Source organism: Danio aesculapii, chromosome 1, assembly GCF_903798145.1.
Source record: "Danio aesculapii chromosome 1, fDanAes4.1, whole genome shotgun sequence".
In the NCBI taxonomy this organism is placed as follows: Eukaryota; Metazoa; Chordata; class Actinopteri; order Cypriniformes; family Danionidae; genus Danio; species Danio aesculapii.
Genome location: NC_079435.1, coordinates 4,984,581 through 5,003,234, shown reverse-complemented (window position 1 = coordinate 5,003,234; position 18,654 = coordinate 4,984,581). Strand labels below are relative to the sequence as shown.

Here is an 18,654-nt window from a genome sequence, read left to right as displayed (position 1 = left end):
CACCTCATTATTGGCTTCACGATCAGTTCTCCAGATGGGCATGGCACGTAGAGATACACCGGGTGACCATCACCCCGCTGTGTCCCTGCACCTTCAGTCTCTGGATGGACCTTTCCTTCTATGAGCCTGGTGCCCTTAGAACAGGTTTTCAGTCATGCTGTCACTCAAACAGATTTTTCCAGCTTACGCTCCCAGGAGAATGGAGACTCCACCCTGGCACAGTCCAGCTGATATGGGCACTCTTCAGAGTTGCTTTTTACCTTTTCTGCATGGATGCTCTTGCTCTCAGCTGGAAATTAAGAAAAATTCTAATTTTTCTGATAATAAAAGGCACAGAGGACGTTGAAAGGTTACGCCCATGGTGATGCTTGTGCGCTCACGCTATGCTTGGCAAACTACACATCAGGGATGAGACAGGCTCAGCTGCTGTGGCGCTTTGCTTACAATCTCCCAAAGTGTCTCTGAGACATGTTGAAGTTCCCTCTGAAGGGGAAAGTTCTGGTTACAAACGTATTCTATTTTCCCTGAAGAAGGGAATGAAGACGTGTGTCACCTTTGCCACAGCAGTTGGGTCTCCAGCTGATAGCGGAGTGTTTGGCTCTTCAGTGGCTTAAGTCTGATGCACTCTCACTCATAGGCATTCATTGGCCCATTTTCTTACTCTTCAGAGTGATTGGTCATCTGGCTCTGACACATGTCTCCGTTTCCTTCTTTGGGGACCGCGGGTTACATTCATAACCAGGACAATATTTACCCTCATGTCACTCAAAACCTGTAGATCTCTTTTTTCAGTGAAGAATATTCTTAAGTAATTTTTTGTAAAGTGAAGGTGAACTCAGTGTGACTTGCTGAAATGAGGAAAAGGCTGATATTTCAGTGGCCATAAGGATTTATTAGCATTTGTTCATGTGACGTCTCTCATTTTAGAATATAATAGAAAATATTTTAGTCCTGAATCCACTTCTGTTTGACTGCAGAAGACTTCAAATGTGGCACACAACTCATACTGTAAAGATATCTTTGTGTCGGGCTGTCATGGGGCTTGTTTTATTTCTTCAGTTTGGACAGAGATGACTGGAGAGTTTCATCAAACTAAATGGGTGTAGAAAATGACAGCACATTATAGCATAGAGAGGAAATCCTATGTTCTCCTAAAGAAACGTCATCACAATGGTTTAGTCTGATAGGGTGAGGAAAGAGGATGAGAAAATGTACATTTTTTTGCATGAGCTGTTAAATAAAAGCCTGTTTATCCATTCCTTTTAATTGTGTCCTTTTTAATTTAACTTTTGTTTTTCAGATGTTTCCACACTTAGCTTGGCCTTTCTAATGGTTATACCAGTGATGACCACAGCTGGTAATGTACTATACTGTTGTCTGCTGTGTTTTAACTGAATAGAGATGTAATGCTCCAATGCTTTATCTTGTTTTTCTCAATAATTCCTGCTGTTTCAGTAACTCTGATTGAGAGTTTTCTGAGCACCTCATGTCTGATCCCTCCATTACTGACACAATGAATATTGCCTATATTTAAATATTTAAATATTGATTACCGTCATTATTGTGAAATCATTGGTAAGTTGATGAGGCAGAGCACTGTGTCAGGATTACAGGAGTCTAGATTTCTAGTAGTAACTAAATAATTATTGATAACAAAAATCATAATGTTTTTCTCCTCTTAACTTTAGAAAAATAAAATAAGTAAAAAATCTAAATTGGCACTTTTATGCATAAGACCTGGATCGTCAGTTCATATAAATTCCTGCTAATATGTTCACGTGTTCTTTGTATGTTCAGTATTATTGTTGTTTCCAACATGAGCAGCATCAGTACAACAGTCACACCACAGACGAGCTCTGTTAATGTAGTCTGATGATTCCTCTGTTGAGTGTGTTTTGACTGAGTCTGTGTTGGTCTGTAGAACTGAACAGGTGTGTGAGTGTGTGTTTGTGTCACTAGATAATGATGAAGGATAAAAGTGAATCTGAAATGAAGTGAGTCCTAATATCATTCAGTACCTGTTTGACATACACACCGCGACCCCAACCGCACCCACATGAGACGTGCATGTATTTATTTTCTCATGCAACAAGCAATAATTCGACAGAAAGATAACTTTTGCTAATATCATATGAACAACTATTTCAATGCATTCAACTAGAGGTGGGCGATATGACCTAAAATTAATATCACGGTATTTTTCATCTTTTGAACGGTGACGGTATAATATGGTATTACTTTAAATAGCAAAATAATATACATCTCAAGGAAGAACAGACAAAAGAAAGTCTCACTTCTATCACTCTTTAAAGTTTTGGTTTGGGTCATTGTAAATGCTCAGTATCGTTATGAGCTGATCTTCATTTCTCTGTGTTGGTGGAATAAAGCAGGCGAGTCAGCCGCACCAATTTATGAGCAGACAGAGCAGGATTCTCATGATGACCACCGGCGCAATACCGCTCTTTGTTATGAGCTGTAGTTTCAGTGTAAACTTAGTAAAGGCAAGTTTCTTTGGCGATGATGTGTACAGTATTAGACTTTATATTTAGCGGACATTTGCGCTGAACACGCGATGAATGCAACGCATCAAGCTCAGCTGGCAGATCAACATTTACCTCATGTCATGATCGCTGTCATCTGCGCCATTATTATTATTATTATAACTCTAAGACAACACTATAGATAATTCTGTAAAACATGTTTTTTGTGTTCTACACAATCTGTAGAATTTCATTCGAATGAAATTAATATTCATTCATTCATTTTCCTTCAGCTTAGCCTGTATTTCAGGGGTCGCCACAGCAGAATGAACTGCCAACTGTTCCGGCATTTGTTTTACGCAGTGGAAGCCCTTTCAGAAACACCCATACACACTCATTCACGCACACACGGATGCACTACTCATTTAGTTCATCAATTCCCCTATAGCGCATGTCACTAGAACCAGTGATGTTCTTGCTGTGAGGCGACCATGCTGTTCTGAAATTAATATATAAAAAAATATTTAAAAGTATTGATTAAAATAATATAATTATCATTGTATATATTTATAAATAAATGTGGCGTGGCTTGGTTGTTGGGGGTGTGACTTTTGAATATGGGCGGGGCTTAAATTCTCACTCCAAACTAAAGCCTTAAGTTGGCAGCCCTGAAAATACTGTGAATAAACATAATAGGCTGCTCCGTCAAAAGACTACAAAACAACAATAGGTATACTAAAATGACTTAAATATATTTTTTAAGTATGAATATCTTTTTTCAGAGTGATAATCTGATCTTTTATTAGATATTATCAGTTATTCTAATAATATTTGTTCATTCCTGCTGCAGGTTTTTGCTCTGAGACTGTCATGTTTAATCTTTACATTTAGTTTAGTAGTTTGTCTTTTTCTTGTCTAAGACACACTGATATTAAAGCAATCCTGTAACTGCATTATAAAGAATAAACATGTAAATAAATGAACATATTTAATATTTTGTTAAGCTTTATTATTTGTGAATTGTTAAACTTTATTTATTCTGAGCTGGATCACTTAGAATTTTTTTATTAGGTCTTTAGCTGTTCTTCTGGATGTATTTTATTAAATAAATGCTCATTTCCTTTTTTATGTATGTGTTATAACAGCTAATCTGACTGACCCCTGCAACAACTACACTGTGCTGAGTGACTCATGGAGATCCGTCAATAATACAAATAACACCAACGTGTGTGACTGGTATATCTCCTGGAGCGGCTGGTATCGGCTCTTCATTAACGGTCTGAATGCTCATATCCCAGACACATGTGTTGCAGTGTCTAGATGTGGAACTTCTTTTCCACTTTGGATTCATGGTGGACACCCAACAGTACGGGATGGAGTCGTCACTCGAGATGTCTGCGCTAACGCTTACGGTTACTGCTGCTTTTTCCCCTCTTATCCTATTCGAGTCAAAGCCTGTCCAGGAAATTATTATGTCTATGAGCTGCTTAAACCAACTGTCTGTAACTCAGCCTACTGTGCAGGTAATTATACTCACATCAGTTCTTTCTACACTTTCATATTTGTGTTCGTCTCTAATTCAGGATAAGAAATAGATTTTGCTCTGAATATGTTTACATGTACATTATAAACTCATATATCCAGTGTTTTCAGCTCCTTCATGGACTTTTATATGTTCATAATGTTTTATTGATGTAAATTTTCAGATGTTGGCAGTGTTATCATCAGCTCTACAGCCGCCACACCACTGATCATCACACCTGGTAAAGAAACACTGCTGGCTTTGATATTGAGAATAATGTTTTAGTTTCATGAAAACAGTGAAGTCCACACATCAGCTACAGATGAACAATAAGAAAAGATGGACAGGAGTGTTCAGTCATTAGGCTTTTTATTTTGGAAAGTAACCAGGTTATGAATTTTGAAATGTATTTGGGAACTCTATATTACACATAAAGAGTAAATCACTGAACGGTGAACCAGCAGTGCACACACTGGATACTGAGTTTCTAGGCGACCATCAACAGTTCTTCAGATGATGACAAGCTGGCAAAACATTGCTGCAGCTCTGATACAAGTTTTATTTATGGAGTAAATTAAAAAGCTCTGCAGTGTTTGGGTGTTCTGTGTTTGTCTGAGGTAATTCGTCTACCGAAATGAGTACAGAATGAAGCTGATTGGTCAGTTCTTTTCACGTGACTCACGGTGCGCCCGCGGCATTCTGAAAAGCTGTGATGTTTTCAACTCGGATGATTTAGCGGACCGATACAGGGGTTGGGGACCATTGGTGTTGTAACGAAATTAGCTCAACTTATAAATATTAATGATTATTAAGATAAAAATAATATTTATTTTTATTTATTTATTTAATATTTAGTTTATTTATTTAGAAAGGAAATTTTACTTCACGTGAAGTAGATAAATAGTTTTAGAAGTTTTATTAAACTTTAATAAGCTAGCAGCAAAATATTTTACTGTTGAAATTTCTGTGAGGCAAAAACAAACCCAATCCAACATGGTTATAAAGTGGTTTAATGACTAGTCTAACACAACAAACATACGATACACAAACAAAAGAACAGCGAGGAAAATAGAGAATTTAGATGAAAGAATGACAAATTTCACTCAGTTCCCTCACGACAAGTAAGAACCACCAAGACTATAAAAACAGCTTTTTGATAAAGAGCACAGCTTAAAAATGCACGACTAATACCTGCATCTGGGTCTCTCGTGTTGTGGGAGTTTTCGCTGATGCTTGAAAGATGGAGTCTCTAAGAAAGACCTTTTTCTGTTCCGTTTCAGTTTGCGACGCAGATCAGAGGATATGCAAGGGGCAAACTTTAAACTGAGATATAATTTCCCGTAAAATAAGAAACCCGGACTCAGGTGAGTCACACGGGTACAGAAACCAGTCCTGTAGATGCTGTGTCGGGACTTTCTGCAAGGATTTTGGGGGGTGTAGATGGATTTTAACTATTGGCACCTATTCTCTACTGAAAAAAGTTGCACAGGAAACTTTCTTTGTTCCTCTAGCTGGTTTTAAGGCTGTTCCAAGGCAGACAAGCAAATTTTAACTCATGGTTTGAAATTACAGCAAGCATACAAGTTATTATCATACATAGGTTACAAACGCATTACATGTACTGTACTTTGGGCTGACTTTTGTTTAGATTTCTATGAGTCCATTTCAATAGTGTGTGTCTTTGGGTGTGTGTTTCAAAGATGGTGGGGTTGGTGCTTAGGAATGTCTTTGAACACTTGGTAGATTTTATGTCACTGAGTGACTTTACTCTCAGACGTTTTGCAGTTGAAACTAATAAAAGTAATTTTAGTTGTAAAACATATCAACTCTGTGCAGTACTTAAACAACAACCCTCGGATGTTATAGCCTGATGATGAGCTGCTGTGATTAAAAAATATTCATTCTTTCTGTAATAGAGAGATGATGATTTAGTAAAAGAGATCAAACCGAGCTGGGGTGCATTTCCCAAACAATGACGTAACTCGCGGCTGAACTATCATAGTACGTATTGTTTGGGAAAATAAAAATGTACATTTACATTTACATTTAGTCATTTAGCAGACGCTTTTATCCAAAGCGACTTACAAATGAGGACAAGGAAGCAATTTACACAACTATAAGAGCAGCAGTGAACAAGTGCTATAGACAAGTTTCAGGTGTGTAAAGTCTAAGAAGCAAAGCATTAGTAGAAAATTTATTTATTTATTTTTTTTTTGAGAGAGAGAGAGAGAGAGAAAGAGGGCACAGTGGTATAGCCAGAGAGGCAGTTGCAGATTAGGAAGGAAAGTGGAGACTAAACAGTTGAGTTTTTAGTCGTTTCTTGAAGACAACAAGTGACTCTGCTGTTCTGATGTAGTTAGGGAGTTCATTCCACCAACTGGGCAGATTGAATGTGAGAGTTCGAGAAAGTGATTTCTTTCCTCTTCGGGATGGAACCACGAGGCGACGTTCATTCACAGAACGCAAGTTTCTGGAGGGCACATACATCTGCAGAAGTGAGAGCAGATACGAAGGAGCACAGCCAGAGGTCACTTTGTAAGCAAACATCAGAGCTTTGAATTTGATGCGGGCAGCAACTGGCAGCCGGTGCAAACGGGTGAGTAGCGGAGTGACATGTGCTCTTTTGGGTTCATCAAAGACCACTCGTGCTGCTGTGTTCTGAAGCAGCTGAAGAGGTTTGATAGAACTAGCTGGTAGCCCGGCTAGCAGAGAGTTGCAATAGTCCAGTTTGGAGAGAACAAGAGCTTGAACAATGAGTTGAGCTGCATGTTCAGATAGGAAGGGTCGGACCTTTCTGATGTTGTAGAGTGCGAATCTGCAAGATCGAGCAGTTCTAGAAATGTGGTCAGAGAAGTTCAGTTGGTCATCAATCGTTACTCCAAGGCTTTTTACCATTTTGGATGCAGTGATGGTTGCTCCATCCATCTGGATTGATAAGTTATGGTGAAGAGTCGGGTTGGCAGAAACTTCAAGCATTTCCGTTTTCATGAGGTTAAGGTGGAGATGATGATCTTTCATCCAGTGTGAAATGTCTGACAGGCAGGCTGAAATGCGAGCTGGAACCGAGGGATCATCAGGGTGAAAAGAGAGGTATAGCTGGGTGTCATCAGCATAGCAGTGGTAGGAAAAACCATGTTTCTGGATGACTGTTCCTAAAGATGCCGTGTAGATAGAGAAGAGAAGTGGCCCAAGAACAGAGCCCTGAGGTACCCCAGTGTTTAGATGCTGTAGGTTGGACACCTCTCCCCTCCACGACACCCTGAATGACCTGTCCGAGAGGTAGGAACTGAACCATTGAATAACAGTGCCTGCGACGCCCAGTGACTCAAGCGTAGATAGCAGGATCTGGTGGAGAAACACTACTTTCTCCAAAATCTTGGCCATGAATGGAAGCAGGGATACCGGTCGGTAGTTTTCAAGTAGCGTTTGATCCAGGTTGGGTTTCTTTAGCAGAGGGGTTACCCTAGCCTGCTTAAATGAAGTAGGGAATAGACCAGAGTCAAGAGATGTGTTAATTATGTGAGTCAGTGTTGGTATGACTGCAGGAGAAATGTAGTGACGAGTGTTTCCCAAAAAATTTATTTCTCTGTCGCAGATCCATCATTTGAACCACGTTAGTTATAACGTGAAACGTCCATAATGATGCTCCAAAGGGAGTGGAGTAACAACTTCTTTAGAGGAGAGCCCTATCATTTCTTTGTGCAAATTATATTGTTTTACACTCATTAAAAATCCAATATTAGTTTTGGTAAAAACATTAACTCGCTTTTTATATTAATTTAAATAAATGGCACATACAGGGCCTGTGTTTCTTTTACAAATACTATTGAGAACATTATATAGTCTATTCTAAAACATAAAATCACTTACAAAAACTAACACCTACTCTAATATAATATATAAATCATATAAATAAATAAATAATGAGGCTATTCATTAAAAAATGAAATTTAACATTTATTATTTATTAGGAAATGAAAAAAATCATACTTTAATAATAATATTAATGATGATGATGATGTTGATTATTATTATTATTAAGAGGGATATTGTTCATTTATGTTTTATTTTTTGAAAAGTCTACTTTTACAATTTGACACATGTAAACCACTGCAGAAATGTTCTAACCAGCAGGCCCAGGTCATATACAGTACAGATACTTAATAAATAATCTACTATAAATTAAAAGCATTAACGTATGCTGTGTTTTTTGTTTTCACAAGCTTTGGAGACGTAAAATAAATTCCGCTTTTAAATAATAGGTCACTCATAACTTTCGTCATGAGCCACGACTGAGTTCAAAATGACATCAATGTTTTCAAAGTGCACTGCGAAGGGAGCACATGTGTAAACATGAAGATCGCTAAAACTGAACTGTAAAAATACGAGATGACTTTAAATCATTCCAAGTTTAAATGTTAGAATGTTCTAAATGAATAGAGCATAGGGGGGATAACAGGCAATAGAACACAGCCAGGAACTATGTTTCTAACTACAGCTCCAGAGGTGTAGTTGCAAGCGTACAAGTTTGCGACGCAGTTTGAAAATGTTCGTTTGATTGATGGATTTGGGAAACACCAAATCAACAAACTATGTTTGTAACGACAGAACTTGCGACCTTAGGTGCCTAACGAGGGTTTTCGAAAATGCACCCCTGATTGACTAGATTTAAAAACATACGTGACTGGATAATGAGGACATCGATTTTAAACCCAAAACTGCCCAAAACTAAAATTTTAAGTGATTTACAATTATGTGACAGTGTGCAAATGCCGAAGATATAAAATGTGAAATTAATGTAAATTTTATGCTTCAGGAATTCATTTTTTGAGAACATTTATAATAAGACTGTGATTTCATTCTGTTATTTATGGTTTATCTTTCTGCAGATCCCTGTTACAACTACACTGTGCTGGACGATCCATGGAGAGCCGACAGCAGTCAGCCATTAAAATCAGTCTACATCTGTGACCAGTCAGTCTCCTGGAGCGGCTGGTATCGGCTCATCATTAATGGCCTGAGCGCTCAGATCCCAGACACATGTGTTGAGATGTATAGTTGTGGGACTCATGTTCCACTGTGGATTCGTGGTGGACACCCAACAGTAGAGGATGGAGTCGTCACTCGAGATGTCTGCGGTCACTGGTATAATTACTGCTGCCATTTTGGCTCTTTTCCAATTCGAGTCAAAGCCTGTCCAGGAAATTATTATGTCTATGAGCTGCTTAGTCCAACTACATGTTTTTTGGCCTACTGTGCAGGTAATTATACTCACATCAGTTCTTTCCACACATTCATGATATCCGTGTGTCTGGTCATTTGTCTGTTATTAAGGTTGAAGAATCAATGTTTTATTGATTATTAACATTTTCTTCAGTGTACAGATGATGAATCTGGTTAGTCATTATCATCACATCACTGATCAACAGCATACACTGACATTATATTGTTAGAGTAAACTCAATATATATATTTTCAATTAATGAGAAAAGACTCTCATCTCTCATCACAATCTCTGCAGCATCTGTAACCTGTGAAGTTTTATTTTAATCAGTAATAAATACTTTTTTAATGGATTATTTGTTTCACCACAGTTACAGTACATTTAGGCCAAAGGATTTCTTTAATTTATACTGAACAAACTTCTATCTTTATATTTTTTAGATTAATTTCTTTATTTTTATGTGTGTTATCTGATTGTTGAATCTTGATTGTTTTCCAGTTGTTTCCAACATGAGTAGCATCAATACAACAGTCACGCCACAGACGAGCTCAGCTGGTAATGTAGTCTGATGATTCCTCTGTTGATAATAATAATAATAATTCCTTTTATATAGCTCTTTTCTGGGCACTTAAAGCGCTTTACACATTGGAGGGAATTCCACCACCAGTGTGCAGCATCCACTTGGATGATGCGACGGCAGCCATTTTGCGCCAGACCGCACACCACACACCAGCTGATTGGTGGAGAGGAGACAGAGTGATGAAGTCAATTATGATATGGGGATGGTTAGGAGGCCATGATAGACAGAGGCCAGTGGGCAGATTTGGCCAGGATGCCAGGGTTAAACCCCTACTCTTTTTCGAAGGACATCCTGAGATTTTTAACGAACACAGAGAGTCAAGACTGGGTTTAATGTCTCATCCAAAAGACGGCGCTCACTGAGCAGTATAGAGTCCACGTCACTATACTGGGGCATAAGGACCCACACAGACCGCATGTTGGGCGCCCCCTGCTGGTCTCACTAACACCACTTCTGTTGAGTGTGTTTGACTGAGTGTGTGTTGGGCTGTAGAACTGTAAATCTGTATAAATGATTTCTATAATGAGAAAAGACTCTCATCTCTCATCAGGATTTCTGCTGTATCTGTAACCAGTGAAGTTTCTTATCATGTTATGGTTTTCCTACATGATGAACTGGAACTGGCTAGTTTTAGTTCTTCTAGCCAGAACTTTATTCTTCATCCTTATATAATCCTCAATCCCAGCTAGAGAGTTTTAACTGTAAGGCTTGGTTTGTCAGTTCACATGAAGCACTAGTAAATATTTCCATGTACTGCTATGTTCAGTATTATTTATCTGATTGTTGATTGTTTTCCAGTTGTTTCCAGCATCAGTACAACAGTCACACCACAGACGAGCTCAGCTGGTAATGTAGTCTGATGATTCCTCTGTTGAGTGTGTTTTGACTGAGTGTGTGTTGGTCTGTAGAACTCAACAGGTGTGTGAGTGTGTTTGTGTCTCTGGATAAAGATGAAAGATATAAGTGAATCTGAATCTGTGCATGTGTGCACAAACATTTGTCTGAATTGTGGTAAAGGTGTGGGTCATCGTGAGGTCAGTGTATGTTTTTTCTCTCGTCTGGACAGAAAGCAGCTCATCTTGGGTCTTGATCACAGCAGGAATTACTGGAGCTGTTTTTGTGATGTTTGTAATTCTGATGGTTTTCATGTTGATCAGAAGGTGAGTGTGTTCAAACTGTACAAATTCAGCTCAGGATAAAAAATTGTGCTTAGTCTGCATTTTTGCTAAACATAAAATACATTGCTGCAGGTATATTTTGTTGCATGTTTCTGATGACAAATCCACTAGAGGGCGCTGTCTACATTTTTGCAAATCTGTAATGCACTATAACTTTTTTAAAAATCTCCTGCTCGTCATCTGATGGTCAACTATCATTGTAGCCACTGAGATAGTAGTCTGTTTATTTATAAACTAATTTTGAGAGGATCACGTGCTTATGATTGCTTGCAGCCGGTCCTGCATTATTCAATTTATAATTCACCAATCAGACGACTCCTAAGCCACTATAAATACCCTAAGTTCCATATCACAGTCATCTTCATTTTAAAGAATCCCCCCTTCCACCCCTACTCCTCCTCCTCCTTTCCCAGATGGTTGGCACAGTGGCCCGGTGGTTAGCACTGTTGCCTCACAGCAGGAATGTCACTGGTTCTATTCCTTACCAAACCGGCCGACGTTTCTGTGCGGAGTTTACACATTCTCCCTGTGCTCACGTGGGTTTCCCCCGGGTTCCCCGGTTTTCTCCCACCATCCAAAACCATGCAACTTAAGTTAACTGACTAATCCAAATCGGCACCATAGACATGCTCCTATAAGTAGTTATCTCTCAAGAGCAATCACTATCTGTTCATTAGCTACTACAGCAGGGGAGTTCTCGAGATCTACCTGAGCTCAAACTCCCCTCTCACCTTTCAAACGGGAGGGAGCCACATAAATATGGATTCTTAAATGTCGGTATTGTTTTCTTAAAAAAAAAAAAAAATATATATATATATATATATATATATATATATATATATATATATATATATATATAGATCAATACGTTTTGACACACGTTTTATAAAAATAAAATGAGCAGTTTTCAACATTTTAGATATAGGCCGTTATGCGATTCAGTTAAATATAAGTTGGACATTTATAGGGCCATGTAACATGTTTCTGTGTATTTTAAAATAATTAAAATAGCAAAAATAAAATTATAAAAATACAAAGATACATTACATTTTGCTAAATATAATAGTCCTGTATAGGCTTTATATCCTGAGATCATGTGATCAGATCTGGACATCCTTAGTTAAGGATGAATGTTTTTATGTTCTACAGAGCAGGAACCTGCTAAAAAAACGGAGTCAGGCCTGATTATGTTAATCTTTTCCTGTTTAAAAATTGTATAATAAATTAATAAAATACATTTAGTGTACATTGAGCTGTACATTTAATTTATTTGCTGTTGTGCATAGAATAAAAATAAACCTTTATTGGCCAATAACATCCCTGTAAATATCATTAGTGTAAAATAAAAATTTGTTAGTGTCGCACTGCCCTCTAGTGTTCATTTTATGTAGAAACTGCAGTTGAACATATGTTTAGGTGTGTTTTTGCGGTTTCACAAAATAATCTAGTTAAAATCTAGTTAAAATAACTTTTAAAATTTAAGTTAAACCCGACTTAAGGACTAAAATAAGTTTAAGTTACATAAAAACATTTGTTTATTCAGTTTTCATGATCATTATTTCTTCATCTCACAGGAAGCGAGTGACTCCATCAGAAGAGCAAAACCCCAAAGGATCACAACCACAGCACAGTGTAACAACACAGGTATGTAAATTTCATCACATGTGATTGGTCAATGATGAACTAATAATTAATCCTCTCATCATTGTCAGGTGGAGTCTCCTGAAGACCCCTACATGACCATTGACCCCAAGTCCACATGCTCTGAATACAATACACTGGATGTGAGTTACTCTGCTGGCTCTGTTTATCATATAACATCTGATCTTACTCATCATGTGTTTTATCTCCAGATTATGAAGAGATCCTGTGAAAACACGAAGAGCTCTGAAGGACAAGACCCAGATTATTATAGCATTGTCAACTGAATGTTAAACTTCATCCATTTGATTTGAGAATCAATTTGTTGTTCATTGAAAACAACTTCAGAGATTTAAATAAAGGACAAGAGGATTTGCATTTCCAGCATTGCACATAACCAGCAACCGCCTGCTTGTGAAAGACTCCAGCATTGCTTAACACGCGTCTAGTAAATGAATACAAAAATGAGCTGCGGAAATTACTCAACCACAAGATGCTGTGTCTTCTGTTGGCATTTTTAATACTTTAAGGTCAGTTTTGTTTTTAAAAATCTTAAAATCTGTAGAGGAAAAAAAAAAACACTTAAAACTTAAACTTGTTTGAAACATTAGAGGATTGTTTAATTTTTCTTTTATTTCCTTTTATCGTCTTAGTATTTCTAATTTAATTTGCTTTATAATTAAAATGCTTTGAAAATGAAAATGCTTTACAAATAAATGTGAACTGGAATGACCTTGTGACATCATCTCATGATTTGCTGTTTCTATATACAATATACATGTACACAGGCAGGAAGTTTTAGTGGGCTAATTATTATTACTATTTTTAAAGTCTCCATGTAATCAAAGATGTTGTGTTTGTTTATATTTAAAGGAATTTCTTGGTCTTTATAAGTGCCCTAATACAATGACAGACTGAACCATTAGAAGAGATCAGCATTCAAAAAGTTAAACTAAGGATTAGAATTGTTGAGTTGACCTTGTTTAATATATTATTTCAGTCTGTTTAATCCACAAGTCCAAACACATGAACTAGGTGAGATGGGTAAGCTAAATTGTCCATAGTGTATGTGTGTGAAGGAGTGTGTATGGATGTTTCCCATCGATGGGTTGCAGCTGGAAGGGCACCTGCTGCGTAAAACATGTGCTGGATAAGTTGGCGGTTCATTCCACTGTGGCAACCACAGATTAATAAAGGGACTAAGCCGAAAAGAAAATAAAGGAATGAGTTTGTTTAATTCGTAGGACCGTAGGATTGAAAAGAAACTCCATCACTGTTACCCTGAAGAAGGCAGCTCTCTGCCGAAACGTGTAGATTTTTAAGGATTAGCCATGTCAATAAAGGCTTTTTAATAGTTTTTCCACATCTTTCGAGTGCCTTGGACTGATTTTTGCTGTTTATTCTGATGAATCCCTTGCCCAAAGAGTGCCGACACATTATTTAAGCTACCCCTGAGCACTTTTAGTTTGATTTATAAAAATATAGATCTTTTCAATGTGGTCATGTCACCGGCTCATGAACATTTCCTGCTTGTTATCAAACTATTTCATAATTTCATCATAACTTAAAGTTAAAACGGCTATCATAACATTATTTATCAATATGTGGCTCTTTTTGGATTCTCGGAAGCTATCGAAATTAAAAATGTAAAACAGGAAAAACGTCGGGCTCATTGTTTTTGTTTACATCCCTCAAAATTGTCTATATACTTTTGAGTGTGTGACAGAAGAGTATGCAAGCTTTGGGACATGCTACTTCCTCGTTAACAGATCGTTGTGTTGCTTAGTTATGAGCCCTGTCTCTAAACATTATTTCTGTCAGATTTAATCTCCTACCTTATTGGAGAAGCAGCAGCAGCAGGTTAATCTCCCATTCACGAGTCTTTCATGCAGAGAAATCTCCTCAGGTGTTTGGATAATTCTGCATTTAGACGTTATGTCCAAACACGTATTTTCATAAGTTCAGTATTGTTGTTGAAGGTGAAATATAACAGAAAACGCGGTTAAGACATGTTCCAGTTGGCTAGATATTAATATTAATATCATATAAACATCTTTACCGAAGCCTCTCTACTTGACGGTTGGTCTCGCGCGTCCGCCATGTTTGTAGTTTGTTTACACTTTTCACCCGTGTCAAAATTTCTATCGGAAATAGTAAACCATCAGGGGATTCCGGGAACCTTTGGCATACCCTTTTAAACATAATACGATTTGGGACATTCTAATTATATTTTCAAATACTACTTAAGACAGACAGTATGCGAATTGAAATAAATTTCTTTAGTCTTTCTTTAGCAGTTACGTGTACTTACCTCTAGGGTGCGCGTCAGGCCTGTGAGATGGGACACAGCTGCGGATACTCACAGCAATATAGCAAGTTTTGGTCACACTGTAGAACAATAATTAATAGTTTTACATTAGTGTGAGGGTTGGGTTTAGGACTGGGGTTAATAAAATACAACTTAATTGGTAATTTAATAAATAATATGAATAATACAATGTATAATTAGTGTTTTTACATTACTGTGATGGTTAAGTTTAGGGTTAAGGCAGGGGTAGACGTTAATATTGTCACACTATACAATAATAATAATATTTTTACATTACTGTGAGGGTTGGAGGGCAGCACGGTGGCGCAGTGGGTAGCACCACCACCTCACAGTAACAATAGTATCTGGATGCAGCCTTTATGATGCAAGCTGAGATTGCATCCCTCAGAATGAGTGGGTATGGGTGTTTCCCAGTGATGGGTTGCAGCTGGAAGGGCATCTGCTGCATAAAACATATGCTGGATAAGTTGGTTATTCATTCCACTGGGGTGACCCCAGCTTAATAAATGGGACTAAGTCGAAAAAAAAAAATGAATGAGGGTTGTATTTAGGGTTGGGGTAGGGGTAGATGTTAATAAAATACAATTTAAGGAGTAATTTAATAAATAACAGGAATAATACTCGGTATTGCTGTTTTTAAAGTATTGTGATGGTTGGGTTTACGGTTTGGGGCAGGAGTATACGTTAATAAGATTTAATTAATGGATCATTTTATAAATTGTATAAATATTTCTCTCCTGACCGCAGCAGCTGTATCCCCTCTAGCAGCCGCAGAGATGTGGAGGCGCTGTCCGAGGTGCTGATCAGTCACTATCAATAGTAATGTGTGTGCGTGTGTGTGAATGTGCTTGTGAAAGGTCTTTAAAAAGAGTGTGTGACGTCAGCCCTTCTCTTTTAAAACGCCGAACTTCCTTTCACCCCTTCTAAATATGACATCAATCATTATCATGAATTTCTTGTCACTCCAGTCTAGACTAGAGCATTGCGAAATCTCGAAGGCAAACCAGTTCAACCATAGCTTATTTTAATTGCAGTATATATGTTAATTAGATGTTATTAAATCATCATATCGTCATGTTCATTGTATTAAAGGTTAATTTTATATTGGTACATGACACATTCAATGTTTACCCATGAATGTTGCGCAAATAATGTTGCACTTCTTGTTTTCTTCAACTTTAAAATACCTCTATTGCACAATATCTTGCATAATTTTGTGTAAAAGCGCTTGTATAGTCTTTCTTAGGTTATGTGTATATTTAATTATAGTATAGTTAGATTACTGCTCTGGTATGTTAGATTTGTATAGGTTTAAAATAGCTTTTACACCCAGTGTTGTGTTCATATTTATGATTGTGTTTATGTAGCACAGGGGGGCCCACACGTTTTCTTATAAAGGGCCAAAATCCAAGCTTGATTGAGATCTGTGTACCGAAAGTAAATATAGTAAGCTGTATTACATTAAAGTTGCCAAATTTCCTAATTTATTTCATATTATTTATAAATAAATAATTAAATTTTTTATTTTATTTATAATAATAATTATTATTTTTAAATGTATATAATTTTAACAAATTTATTACAATAATATTTATTTATTTATAAAAATCCAAACAACAGAGTTCAATGCTGAATACACTAGTCATGCTGAACCTGCTTTTGCATTGATTTGCTGTCTAAGCTAACTGAGTGTATTAAAGATGTTAAAGACTGGATGACCAACAATTTTCTTCTCTTAAACTCAGACAAAACAGAATTATTACTTATTGGCCCTAAATCCTGTACACAGCAGATCTCACAACTCGACCTGCAATTAGAGGGATGCAAAGTTAGCGTTAGTTCTACTATAAAACATCTGGGTGTCATATTAGACAGCAATTTAACTTTTGAAAATCATATATCCCATGTCACAAAAACTGCCTTAATAGCTAAATTACGAAGTATGCTATCCATCTCAGATGCAGAAAAGCTAGTCCATGCTTTTATGACTTCTAGGCTGGATGACTGCAATGCTCTGTTTACTGGCTGCCCATTATCCTCTATTAACAAACTTCAATTAGTACAAAATGCAGCTGCCAGAGTTCTTACCAGGTCTAGAAAATATGATCACATCACCCCAATTGTTTATGACTGGGGTTAATAAAATACTATTTAATAGGCAATTTAATAAATAATATGAATAATAAAATGTATAATTACTGGTTTTACATTACTGTGATGGTTAGGTTTAGGATTAAGGCAGAGGTAGCTGTTAATATTGTCACACTACGGTTACGCACCGTCTAGGGATGGTGCACAACATGAAAGACAAGACAACGAAAGTGAAGTCAAAGATTTATTGGGGTTTGAATTCGGGAGCTGACCAAAATAACAAACAAAAATTCCTTTATGTTAAATCTCTAACTTACCTGATCAAAAAGAAAAGCAAAGAAAGTACAATTCACTACCCTGACTACCTAACACAAAAAACAGAGGTCAAAAAGGTTTTACAAAGAAAATGGCGTCAAACTCCTTACTATCCCAATATATATACTATTTACAAACTATTTACAAAACAGGTAATCATATTAAAAGGACAATCCAAAAATCAATGTCAGCAGGCAACAAAGGTCAAACAAGCCAGTGGAACAAAGTATCATAAACAAAACAAACACTAACACAAAAAGCACTCGCAAATCTCAATAAAATCTCAGTAGTTACACAAAACAAAAAGTACTCACAAATCTCAATATTCAGACTTAACACATACAACTCTGGCCTATACCACATACAAAAGTATCAACAAACACAAAGCAAGTGACCAAAAACAAGATGGCTGCCAAGGAAGTAGTGTCATGGCTTTTTAAAACACTGTAGGCCAATCAGGAACAAGCAAGCTGGAAGTAGCCAATTAGATGTGTTCTAAGCAAAACAGAAAAGACAGATGAGACAAGACCAACATAGGGTTGTAACACTACACAAAAAAATTATAATTTTACATTACTGTGAGAGGTTGGAGGGCAGCACGGCGGTGCAGTGGGTAGCACAATCGCCTCACAGCAAAAAGGTCGCTGGTTCGAGCCTCGGCTGGCCATTTCAAACCCAGTCATTACAGTAATGTAAAATCAGTAATTATACCGATACTATTCATGTACTTATTAAATTACTAATTAAATTAAATTTGTTTCACGCAGCAGATGCCCTTCCTTCCAGCTGCAACCCAACTGGGAAACATCCACACACACTCATTCACACATATACACTACGGCCAATTTAGCTTACCCAATTGACCTACACTGCATGTGTTTGGACTTGTGGGGGAAACCGGAGCACCCGTAGGAAACCAACGCCAACACAGGGAGAACATGCAAACTCCTCACAGAAACTCCAACTGACTCAGCCGAAGCTTGAACCAGAGACCTTCCTGCTGTGAGGCGATTGTGCTACACACTGCGCCACCGTGCCGCCCAGAATAATAACAATCAAGTGTAACTTAACTTGAGTTTGACTTGAAATGTTTTTTTCCTTCTTTTAATTCCTGTTCAGAGAAAGCTGTTAAGAAACTCCCTCACATGAGCGCATGTTGCAAGTACAAACTTTGCATACAGCAAAAAAAAAAGACAGAGAAAACAGGAAGCTGATGTACAGAAGTGCTATTTTCTTCAGTGCTGTGTGGATGACGCATTGACTTCAGTTTTCACAGTAGTTTAGTGAAGTAACA

General features: G+C 37.3%; 1 protein-coding gene across 1 annotated transcript; it reads left to right on the top strand.

Annotated features, from left to right (window-relative positions):
• Positions 1-1,312: 1,312 nt before the first annotated feature.
• Positions 1,313-13,232, top strand: LOC130223449 (uncharacterized). Its single transcript, XM_056456322.1, has 8 exons — positions 1,313-1,357; positions 3,626-4,003; positions 4,187-4,243; positions 8,892-9,263; positions 10,846-10,966; positions 12,559-12,628; positions 12,697-12,768; positions 12,838-13,232. Exons 1-8 carry the CDS (start codon positions 1,330-1,332, stop codon positions 12,910-12,912), a joined length of 1,173 nt encoding a protein of 390 aa, XP_056312297.1. The 5' UTR covers positions 1,313-1,329; the 3' UTR covers positions 12,913-13,232.
• Positions 13,233-18,654: the final 5,422 nt, after the last annotated feature.